A 13,072-nucleotide genomic window follows, 5' to 3' on the forward strand; every position below is an offset into this window, starting at 1 on the left:
ATTTTCCTGAATGAAAGTTTTGTGCAAGCAAAATCATGATGTTCTTTTCTTCATATTGAGACAAAATTTATAAAAACTGAAAATGGGAATGTAAAAGTATTATTTCATAGAAATTATATGATTTATTCCCCCTACATAGATATGAAGATTTGAAAAAGAAAAATCAGGCATCTTTGAAAGAAGTTTGGACTTCATATAATATTGTGCTTGAAACACAGCTTGGGCAAATAGTTTAATCTTCCCCAGACTCAATTTCACCAGTTGTTGACAAGATAAAACTCCTTTCATAGAATATTGTGAGAACTAAATAATATAAGCCATCTAGGACTCTTCTAGGACTATGAAATTTGTGAACATTCAATTAACAATAGATATTATATGCAAATGAGGTTAGTGACCCAAAGTCAGTAGGGTAAGGCAGAGAGATCTCAGAGTTTTGGTATGTTCTAGTCAAAGACTATAGTTTAGTAATGGAGGTCAGATTATGGATTATGGATTCAAGCAAATTAGTTTGATGTCAATCTTGTGTTCCTTTAGATAGAATTAAACATACATTTGCAGGAATCCCCTGATGGCTCAGTGGGTAAAGAATCCACCTGCAATGCAGGAGACATCAGTTTTGATCCCTGGACTGGGAAGATACCCTGGAGGAGGAAAATGGCAAACCTGCTTCGGTATTCGTGCTTGAAAAAGCCCATGGACACAGGAGCCTGCCAGCCTACAGTCCAAAGGGTCGCAAAGAGTCTGGCATGACTGACTAAGCACATAAGTAAACCTAAATTTGCTAGTGCAGTAAGCATAGCAGGTGCATGCCAGATTCCCCTTTACAGGATGTCTTTTTTTGTTTCTTTTTTACAATCTGTTAAATTAGAGATTTTTAAAGACAAAAATTTTGGGTCCCTTTTTAAAAAGACATTTTTTCCAGGGAAGTTTTATGTCATTGTAAAATAGAGTAGAAGATACAGAGAATGCTCATATACTTATCCTTCAACCCCCATAGCTTCCCTCACTATCCATATCTTGCACCATAGTACATTTGTTACGATCAATAAACCTATGTTGACACGTCATAATCATCTCAAATCCGTAGTCTACATAGTGTTCACTCTTGGTGTTGTACATTCTGTGGTTTGGACTACTGTATCTATCATTGTAGTATCATACAGAATAAATTCACTACTCTAAAAAATCCTCCATGCTCCAACTGTTCAAACCTTTCCCACTAACCCCCAGAAATCAGTGATCATTTTACTTTCTCCATAGTTATACCTTTTCCAGATCATGCCCTTGGAATCATATAGTTTTTAGTCATTATGATTACTCTTGAAATCAACTTTAGCAGACAGAAGATGGAAGTAGTGATAAAGACTGTTAGATCTGATTCAGCACCATGAAGCCCCAGATGCTCCATGTCCCAGGGCTGGGGGTGAGAGAATGGAGGGCATAATGAAAGCATACACATAGACAAAGTAGACAGCAGAGTGACAACTTGGTAGTTAAAAATAGGAATTTATTATTCCAAAGATCAGACTAACCAATATATACATTTCCTGTAGGTATTCTTAGATAAGTCATATCACCTTCAAAGTCATCTTCTGTATTTCCTAAGACATCACTATCTTAAGATGGGAAAACAAACTCCATATGATCAACATTTTTATGTTTCTCCTTTGTGTGTGTGTTCAGTTGCTCAGCTGTGTCTGATCTTGAGACCCCACAGACTTTAGCCCACCAGGCTCCTCCTCTCCATGGGATTTTTCCAGGCAGGAATACGGGAGGGTTGCCATTTCCTGCTCCAATGGATCTTTCTGACCCAGGGATCGAACTCGCTTCTACTGCATCTCCTGCATTGCAGGTGGATTCTTTACTGCTGAGTCACTAGGGAAGTGGCCAGATCATAATCCAAAGTGTTCCTGATAAGCACAAAGTCAGCACAAATTGGGAGAGCAGATCAAAGAAAAATGTGATGATCTAATAATTTCATTTCACAATTGGGAAGATTTTTCAAAAGAGGTCAATGTCCTTTGATAACTAAGAGCATGATGCCTGGAAAATAGAATGCTCAAAGAGTAAATGCTAGCTGCTATAGGAATGATAATAATTACTTCCCACTTTCTTGGAACTGGCTTCAATAGCTCTACTAAATTTTTTTTCTTTTATTACTTTGTTTTTTAATGCTTATAGAAGTAACCAAATGACCTTTTGCAATGAAACACATATCTTTCTAATTATATTAATGTATTCAGCAAATTCTCCCTTAATGGAAATATGTGCCCCTTATGAGTAGCCTTGCATGTTTGCATTTTGAAGCATCTTAGATTGATCTTAGCATTTATCTCTTTGTGAGCATTGTTTTTCTGTTACAAATTCTTGAGATTAAGGTGTAGGAGAAATAGCTGTGAGGGTAACGTTAAAGAGATCTTATTATAAGATACAAATGATTGGCAATAGTGTCTAAAGAAACTAAGAATTGTTTGCATTTTGTGTTTCCTCCTTGCTCTTTTCACTTCACCATGAAGCTCATATAAATAAAAGATGCTTGGGATTCTAAAATTTAAATGGTAAGAATCTGTGGAAATGGCATTTTCAAAAATATAGATAAAATAATTTAGAAATATTGTGTTATAAATAAAAATTGGTAACTTAGGTCTCAGAGTTGGTCAAATGCTTCTTATTTTCTAAATATAATATGAAAATTCAGTGAAATTAGGACTTTATTGATGTAGTTATTGCTTTGGTGTGGAGGAGCCTAATAGTTCCATGAAAAATTTACAGAGCATCTGAAATGAGTCAGTGTAATTAATCTATAGCTCCTGGAATAGAGCTTACAAAACATACTTTAAAAATCTAGCCAAAATGTGTATTTCTGGGATAAGAATTATAAAATCACTTCAGAAGAAAATCTAGGAAACAATAAAAAATAAAAGCCAGCACTTATATTGTCTTAAATCTGCATAAGACTTAGTGTTGAGAGGAAAGGTGGAGTTGAAAGGCAAATCAATAAACACATTATCATTGATCATTTTTATCTACATTTTGCTCTAGAATTGGGAAGCTCAGGGGATTTTCTATAAAGGGATATGTTAATAATTTACTAATAATAAATTAAAAATAATATTTATACTTTTAATAATATTATTTAAAATTTGCTGCTTCATTAAATTAATTTTGTTATTAAAATATTTAAATGTTGAAAATAATTAGTAATCATCATAGCAAAATCCTTTTGTAAATAAAACTTTATTTTCAAGAACAGGTAAGGCTGATTTAACTAGTGGGCTCTAAATTAGCGATTGCTAATTTGGAGCATTATATTTTGTAAAGAGAAAAAGTTACAATGCTTGTTTTTTCTATTCTAACTCCTATAAGAAAACACATTAAAGAAAACCTTGTGTGAAATTCTCAAGTGATATATTAGGAGTTTTTCCTTGGAAGGCTTTTCCTTTTGAATTCATAGGATCTAGGCTTAAAGCCTGGCCCACTAGTGGTTAGGAAATCTTGGACCAGGATATTAAACTTTTTGATCCCTAGTATCCATATCTTGGGGCTTCCCTGGTGGCCCAGTGGTAAAGAATCTGCCTGCCAATGTAGGAGATGCTGGTTCAGTCCCTGGGTTGGGAAGATCCTGTGGAGAAGAAAATGACAACCCACTTCAGTATTCTTGCCTGGGAAATTCCATGGACAGAGGAGCCTGGAGGGCTACAGTCCATGTGGTTGCAAAAATGTCCGACATGACTTAGTGAATGAGTATGCATCCATATCCTGAAGCTGGCGATGTAGTCATTAAAAAAAGAGTAATTCTTAGTTGTAAGCACTGAAGATTTAACAGTGAACTTAAGCAAAGTCCTTGTTCCCATGAAACACATTCTGTTGGGGGAAAATAGCAATAGGATAAGAATAATAAATAATACATAATTTGATGTCAAGCAGTAATAACTATAATAAAAACAAGTAAAACTAACAATATATATTATGAAACGGACATATTATTTCATATAGGATGATTGAGGAAAACCTTTCTAATAAGCAGAAATCTAGCAGAAACCTAAGAGAAGTGAGGGAGAAAGTTATTTGTCTGTGGTGATGTGGGGAGGCAGGAGTAGAGAAAGTTATCCCAGAGAGAGGACACTACATATATGAAAATCCAGAGTTAGGAATATATTTGTCATATCAAGGTATAGATGTCAATGTAGGAAATGAGTTATATAGGATCTGATAGGCCACCTGGATGATTTTAACATTTTACTTTGTGTAAAATAGAAAGTCCTGGGCTTCCCAGATGGAGCTAGTGGTAAAGAACCTGCCTGCCAGTGCAGGAGAGGTAAGAAATTTGAGTTTGATCCCTGGGTCTGGAAGATCCCCTGGAGGAGGATATGGCAACCCATTCCAGTATTCTTGCCTGGAGAATCCTATGCACAGAGGAGCCCGATGGTCTATGGTTCATAAGGTCACAAAGAGTCAGACATAACTGAAGCAAATTTAGCATGCATACATGCATAGTAGCTACTAGTTACATGTGGTTCTCAATGACATGAAAAGTGAAAAGTCCAAGTGAGAGGTGCTGCAAGTATAAAATACACAACAGATTTCAAAGACTTAATACCAAAAAAAGTAAAATACAGTAAAATACTGTATATACTGGATATATATAGTTAAATAAATATATTAAACTCACCTCAACACATTTTTATTTTTAATTTTTTAATGTGGCTACAGAAAATTTGAATTTATATGTGTAACTTGCATTGTATTTCTTTTGGGCATTTTGTTTTAAATGTTTTGCACAGAGAAATAACATTGTAGCTTAAGTTTTAAAAGGTTGTTGAGTGGGAAATCAGGAGACCAGTTAAAAGTCTAGAACCGTAGTCCAGGAGAGGGATCAATGTGGCTTGGAACTAATGGTAGGTATGGACACAGGGAGGAGTTAAGGATATAATTTTTGAAGTTACAACCTATAGAATTTGTTATAAATTGGACATATGGGAAAAAGTAAGATACAATAATGACTCCTAGGTGTTGGGTCTGAGCAAACAAAGCCAAATAATATTTGCCATACTCGAACACTGAAAAATTTGATAAAAATTATACATGTGAAAGTAATAGTATTTTGTTCTTGGAAAGGATTGACTTTATATGGCAATACTTGATTCATATCAATAAAATCCCTGGATATCAGTCCTCTCTCACCATCATGATACTAATTTCCCAACTTGGTAATGGGTTAAAGCTCCATTATCTGTTCCCCACAGTCACATTTTTAGCTCTACATTGAGATTTTTTTTTATCTCATTTATTCCATGTGAGCTGAGTACATTATAGATATCAGTTATGGTGTTATCCAATCAAACCAATGAAAATATGTTAAAAAAAATATAAGCCCAGCTGGGATGTAGGAAATATTTTATTGTATTGAAAATTTATATTTGTGTAGTTTTTCTCATCTACTATGTTCTAAATCGAATTGCTATAAATATCTCCAATCACATGCCAATTTTGTTCAAGTATTCTTAACACATAGATGAAGTTGAGGTTATCAACAGAGAATCACTATAAATGATCTAATTTTATCAGATTATCAAGCATAGACATTTCAATAGCACAACTTTTGAAAATATTTATTTTTTGTCATAGGCATCTAATAGCTGTAAAATAAATTGAAGCCAGTCATAAAAATAAAGCACAAACTCAATATAAAATGAAATCCAAACTTTTTAATATTCAAGGTATATATCATGATTCCTTTAAAAAAATAAATGTAATTTGACTTTATTCAGTCTAGGTGATTCATTGTTATGACACAAAAGGTATTCACCTAATATTTTTCTGAAATACTTAGTTTGGGGCTTTATTTTCACAGAGAAAGAAGTAACTTCCTGTCTTTCCTAGAGGAAATACTCATTTTTCAACTCATTATGTTACAAGAACTCATAGAGTTTTACAAAATTAAGATAGCCCAGAATACAATTTGACTTGTACATAACAGTATCTGATGTTGTTACTTACGTACTTTGAAGAAATAACCAAAGCAAATTACTTTTCGGACTTTTCTGGTAGCTCAGATGGTAAAGGGCCTGCCTGCAATGTGGGAGACAGGGTTCCGTCTCTGGGTGGGGAAGATTCCCTGGAAAGGGGAATGGCAACCTGCTCTAGTATTCCTGCCTGGAGAATTACATGGACAGAGGAGTCTGGTGGGCTATAGTCGATGGAGTCAACTAGATTTTACTTTTTGTTTAGATTCTACTGTATATTGATTCAGTAGAGTCAATTATGTTGATGTGTTTGCTTTCAATAGGTTTATTCATATTTTAATGGCCATACTCACCATTGATTGATTAACACATTTCTGAATGCTTATAGTCAAAACTACCAGTTTCTCTTAGGAGAAAGAAAAAAGTATTGAAGGATAATAAATGAGTGTTCTAAATTTATATTTGCCATCTGATTTATATGATACAGAAAAATGTAAATACATAATTGTGTCCCTCTTTCATTTTTCTTAGCAACACACACACACACACACATATAAAAGAATGGTGCTTAGCTGTTAGATTGTATATGTTTGTCAGATTCAATATATTTGCACCTATTTTTTTTCCTTTTTTCCCCCCAGAAACAATGAAAACAAAGCAAAACAAACAAACAAACAAAAAACCCCACAAATAAACATAATGCTTTTTAGAATTTCACTGAGGACATTTTAATTTTATTTTTATTTAAAAATAATGTTTGATATATTCAAGCAACTGCTATTGTTTGCAAAAAGAGATAAGTAGACTCTTCTTAACTGAAAAAACTGAAAATGGATTGAAATACTCATTTTAAAAACCTGTTTTTTGTTTTAGGGCTGATAGAGATGGTTTTGCATTGTCTTTGTTTGCCCTGAAAGAAGAATACAAACATTAAAAAATAAAGCAGCGTTGGAGCAAGTATTCTACTTAAGAAAAGAGCAAGCTTAAAGAATAGGCTAAGCTAGATTGTAGGAAATAAAAATAAATTTAATTCATAAGAGACAATTTTAATGACAGTACCATAATATTGACTGTAATATTTTTATTTAACTTATTACTTGTGCTATATATTTTAGAATAATTTGAATAAATATTTTAAAGCAAACAATAGGGGGAAAAAAGTAAAGTGTTATAATCTCTGTTTGCGTTTCCCAAATATCATATCATTCAGTTTATTTTTCAGAGTTTTTGCTTGCACCAAATAGAAAATAACTAGAAAGCAGTTGCAAGATGAAAATAATATCTTGATATTATGATTCCATTAAAAACATGAATCACAGCTGCTTTATAAAGATGTCCAAGATACATAGTGGGCATTTTTTTCCTTTCAAAATACTTCTTTCTCTCACATTTTTTTGTTTTATGGTCCAGAAGTTTTGCCAAATAGAACAGCTTATTATCTCTTATAATTATTTCCAGGCCATGGTACGAGGTAAATATATTGTGTTCTTGTGCAGCCACTCAATTCAGATACCTGATTAGCAATGATTGGTGCTTCTATTCTCTTAATCATCTTTGTAGTTCTTCTCTTAATTTTTTCCAAATTCTATATAATTTACCTTTCTGTGCTGTTGTTTTATTAGCTTGTAGAATAAATTCAACCACATGTTTATATAAGAAAATTCGATTTGTATCAGCAGCAACACAAACCATTTTATTAATAATTTCACTTATGTCTAAGCTGTAATAGAGGTTACCTTTAGTTTTTTTTTAATGTTTAACTTTATTCAAGGAGAATTAATGAAGTTTATAATGATTCATACAGTGAAACAAGATAAAAAACATTTAGCGTAAGTCAGAAACTGAATATTGCAAACAGAATAGAAAGACATTGTGGAAAGAATGAAAATGAAACTGGTAATAAAGAGGCTAAAGAATCCTGCAGAGACACTACAAAGTACAGAACAAACTTGGTTTTCATCATTTTAAGGCCAAAGTGAAAGAAGCACACAAAAAATTGGAAAAAAATGTGAATCAGTTAAAAAATTAAGGAAAAAAAAAAACAATCACTTCAAGTGGAAATGTAGAACTATTTCTGAGTGAAATGCAGGATTGGAGGAATGTTTTTATCCTGTGGGACATCTTAGAAAAGGTATCTCCTAATGTCATTAACAAAATGTTCTATGGAACCTGGAATGTTGCTGAGGATATGGTCTGGGTAGAGGCTCTACAAGTCTGTTTCATGAGAGGAAATGAGTTTAGAATGTTAGAAACTGTGCTGTGCTGCATATCCCTCTGGCCATCTGCAGTGCCTATCGATTCTTTTAGCCAGGCTTTTGAAAAAATATTGACAGGTACCTGGAGTGGAGCTCCCTATGTTGCTAGTTAAATATAAAACATATTTACTTCAACAAAAGGCTAAGTAGGGTTTACAGTCATGAAATCTGAGGAGATTTTTACAACCACCACAACAAATAGCTAACATTTGTGGCATGTTTTTTATTTGTTGGACTTTCTGCACTTAATTGAGTGTTATCTAAATAATGTCTCATAGAGGTCTTTGAGGTAGAAATTATTTTCCTCTTTGCAGAGAAAAGTTTCCTAAAACTATGAGAGGCTCAGGAATTTTCACAAACACACAGATGCCAGTGGTGGAAATTTAATTAGAATCTACAGCAGCAGGTTGGGTTCTTAACCACTCCCTCTGCACAATTCTTCTTAGATGGCAGAGTTAATTAAAAACCCAATATATTTTTGGGGGGCGATGGGTGGAGAAGGAGTGAGCTGCTCTAACACGAGGCCAGAAATGCCCCTCAAATGGTCATTTTACTGTGGCTCATTCACATAAATAGGTAACTGAAAAGATGATTGGTATAACAAATTTAGTGTGAAAAAATAAAAGTTAGTCATAAGTAAATACTTGTTTTAGTTATAAAACTGTTTCAGTAAAGCTGCTACACTTATTTTTTTGTAACACAATTTCTGGTGAATTGCACATGTAAGAAATTGGATAAGTGATGCTGTAAATTAAAGTTTAAGGGAATAAACCAAAAATAACTATCTTTGATAATAAAACAGTTAACTGAGCTGGTTGTTTATTAGTTCTCTTAGTCTGTGATTTAAAAAAGGTGTTTTGCTTAAAAAACTTTCTCTTTCAACATTTATTATAAGAAGGCTATATAGATTGAAATTTTTAAAGTAAATTAGAAGCTAGTTTAAATTTTAAATAATTAGCTATCATGTGGTAGCACAGTAAAATGTTATATATACATATATTTAGATATAAACATATGTGTACATATAATACACATAATTGTATTAACATATTTCTTTATAGAAACTTTGAAACTTTGTCTAAAGATCACATAATAACATATTACTAAATATTATTAGTATGCTACTGATCTTTTAAACCGAAGTAGAACAATAAACCCTAAGTGTAAATTTAATTTCTTTAAGTATTATAATTATTATACCAATTCATTAACACTGTATTTAATTCTTCACAGATCAGACAGTTTGTTGTTTAGAAAAATGTTGCCATGATTAAATACCATACTGCCAAATGTTCGATTATGCTACTTATATTTTCAATTGATGTATCGCTCCCAAGAATTTAGATTCAGGGCATAATTAACATTATATAAACATCATCACAGGCATCTCCCTTGATACAGTGTTTGTGTATGACACAAATGTTACAGACTAATAAAAAGCATTGTAGATCCTTCTCACTCTCTCCCTGAATGTGCATATGCATACACATATATATAAATTCTAAATTGTAGAACTTATTTTATTAAAATTAGACTTCCCTGATAGCTCAGTTGGTAAAGAAGCTGCCGGACCCCAGTTCAACTTCTGGGTTGGGAAGATCTCCTGGAGAAGAGATAGGTACCTAGTATTCTTCGACTTCCCTTGTGGCTCAGCTCCATTGCCTTCTCCACAAATACTTATACTGGTAGAATTTTTTGATGAAATTACGAACTGTGAATCAATCCACAAGACATTTTATTTCAACATGTATGTGTGAATTGGCTTAAAAAATTGGAGTGAAATAAAATACGGGTAATGTAAACATTAGCTTTAATTTATATTTTCGAATTCAAAGTACTTAGAGAGTTACATTTTTTAAAAAAATGAGGTTAAAAAAATTGGAAGCAAACCTTTATCTATGTACATAAGAAGACCAAGTTCTAAAAATTCATTCTTATGAATGTCACACATATATATTTATATATATGTATATGTGCAATGTAATATGTATATATAATAATATATATATAGAGAGAGAGAGAGAGAGTAGGCAGCTATTGTAGAAATGCTTAGATATATGGACATAGATGATAAATAGAAAGATTGATTTTTACAAAATATGTTCATATTTTAAAATAGTTAAATTTAGTTTTAATATATTTATCAGAAAAAGGTTTAAAAAAAAAGTCTTCAGATCTGAACTTATTTAGCTTTATCCCAAAATATCTCTAAATGTTTAAGGAAAAAAATCTTGATAACGTGAGAAAAAGAAAAGAATGAGGAGTACTTCAGTAAGAGAAACTTCAACTATGCTCTTCCACACCAGTTTAAAGTAAACAAGAAGACACTTCATTGACACTGGCGATGTCCTCTGGGGTGCACACCATAGACTTGTGCTCATTGGTACAACCAGTTCCTCCAAAGCTTCATATCCTGCTTCTCTTTCAACAGGGCAAACCAAGCACGTAGCAGACTCTGAAGGCAGTATATTTTTTTAATAGAGGAGAAAACAGGTCAACTTTGGCATCTGAAGTAAAAGTTATTTCCTGGTGTATCAAAATTCTTTAGAATATGTTATTCCTCATTCCCCCCAAATGCTTCACAGCTTGGACTCTATTTGTCATGTTTAGCTATTAAAATTAATTCATTTACATATAAATGCCTATATTTAATAATATGCATTCTAGTGTTAATCTTCAAGGATTAATAATATGAAGTTTTTAATAAGAAAAAGAACATTATGGAAATTGCCTTTATTTGACTATAATTTATACTTTCAATTAAAATCATTATCCAATTTGAAAAAAAATTGTACTTTACAGAAAATTACCTATAAGTTAATGTTATTTCTTTTTTTTCTACTGAATATTACTAATTCTGTACTAAATGATATATCTTTTAGTTATTTAGTGGCTGGGTTGGTAGTCTGCTATGCAATGCAGGAGACACAGGTTCAATCCCTGGGTGGGGAAGATGCCCTGGAGAAGGAAATGGCAACCCACTCCAGTATTCTTGCCTGGAGAATCCCATGGACAGAGGAGCCTGGTGGGCTACATACAGTCCATGGGGTCACAAAGAATGGGACAGGACTTAGTAAGTAACACTTTCACTTTCACTGTAGTTATCTGTATTCACCTAAATAGCCTCTGAGGATTTTATCATAATCTGATAAACCTGGCAAAGGAAAATATCTACATTCTTCCACTGCTAAAGTTTTCTAAGGTTCTTTATACACTGAGGGAAACAGGTATCCTACTCTTGCACCTTGGTATATAGCTATATGGCATGTATCACAAAATCTGGTGAAAGGTGTAATTTATAACACCAACCATATGAACTCAAGAGTTCTAAGACCCCATGGCTCCTATAAAGCACAGACAGCTTTATTTGTACAACACTAGTTGGTATTTCTCATGAGCCATGTAAAAGCTCAGTTGGTACCATAAATTTTAAGTCTAGACTTAAAGAGGACATGGTTGATGACCTCTTTCTACCTTATTCAGCGTCTAGCATCATTGGGAGTTAAATGTTCTAAATACATGGAGAATTTTTTTCAAGAGTTAGCATTCACTAAACATTAGCAAAAACCAGGCTGTCATCATTTTTCATTTACTAAATGTCATTTCAAGATGAGGGTGATTTTTCCCCCCAGTTAATCTGTCAGAATGTCATGTTTGTGCTTTGTTTGATTTATAGGATTTTGGATCGCTATGTTCAGGAGCAAATTCCTGGTGCCAAGGTTGTGGTGGAGTCCATTGGTGCTCGTCGGCATGGTGATGCGTTTTCTCTAGAAGATTATACCAAGTGTGACTTGACTGTCTATGCAATCGACCCCCAAACCAACAGAGCCATCGACAGAAATGAACTTTTTAAGTGAGTACTTTTTTTTATCTGTAACAGCACTATGGTTCCAATATCACCCATGCTGCTGCTAAGTCGCTTCAGTCATGTCCGACTCTGTGCGACCCCGTAGACGGCAGCCCACCAGGCTCCACCATCTCTGGGATTTTCCAAGCAAGAGTACTGGACTGGGTTGCCATTGCCTTCTCAATATCACCCATAGATAATCCTAATTTAAAGCTGTAAGTACTTAAATATTGGTGGTGGTTGATGGTTTAATCACTAAGTCGCATCCAACTCTTGTGACCCCATGGACTGTAGCCCACCAGGCTTCTCTGTCCATGGGATTCTCCAGGCAAAAATACTGAAGTGGGTTGCCATTTCTTTCTCCAGGAGATCTCCCTGACCTAGGAATCAAATGGTCTCCTGCATTGCTGGCAGATTCTTTACCAACTGAGCTACAAGGGAATCCTCACTTGAAAGTATAAAACCCACCAAATTGTTTTTTAAAGTGAAGTGTGAGCAAAAAAAAAAAAAAAAAAAAAAAAAAATCTAAGAAGGAATGCCTAGGGTGCTCATGCCTAGAATATTTCTCCTTCTCCTTGAGATGTCAGAAGACCCATTATGCTTAAGAGCAAGGAGCAGTTCAATGAGATCACCTTTCATCTTTTTCCACTCTTACTCCACAAACCTGGCTCTTAGAGAGGAAAACACAGATTTATTCTTAAAGTGGCAGTTTGCCTGCAATGATATTAATAGGCTTGAATTTTAAGAAGAAGCCTAATTTCTTCAAGGTCTTCCTGAATAGGCAAAAATTAGTATCTGATTTTTCCCTGATTTGCTGGTGGAAAGCAGAGGATATAGTCACTTCCACCTAAGTCCATGTGACATTGCACCCTGGTGTGAATTTGAATATATGAGTTTTAAATCCTAAAAAAAAGGAAAATAACAGAATCATAAACAAAACGCTGTTATAGAGTCTCCTTCGGAAGTTATTCTAGAACAGCGTTTGTTGTTGTTAATTTCTC

General features: G+C 33.7%; 1 protein-coding gene across 14 annotated transcripts in view; it reads left to right on the forward strand.

The window, feature by feature from the left end:
* Positions 1 to 13,072, forward strand: part of PCDH15 (protocadherin related 15) — a 767,128-nt gene that overhangs the window by 717,974 nt on the left and 36,082 nt on the right. For all 14 annotated transcript variants that reach the window (XM_065919987.1, XM_065919986.1, XM_065919983.1 and 11 more), the window contains one exon: positions 11,901 to 12,077. In XM_065919987.1, coding sequence (XP_065776059.1) covers positions 11,901 to 12,077 — 177 coding nt within the window. The remainder of the gene's footprint in view (positions 1 to 11,900; positions 12,078 to 13,072) is intronic.

Source organism: Muntiacus reevesi, chromosome 2, assembly GCF_963930625.1.
Source record: "Muntiacus reevesi chromosome 2, mMunRee1.1, whole genome shotgun sequence".
NCBI classification, from domain to species: Eukaryota; Metazoa; Chordata; class Mammalia; order Artiodactyla; family Cervidae; genus Muntiacus; species Muntiacus reevesi.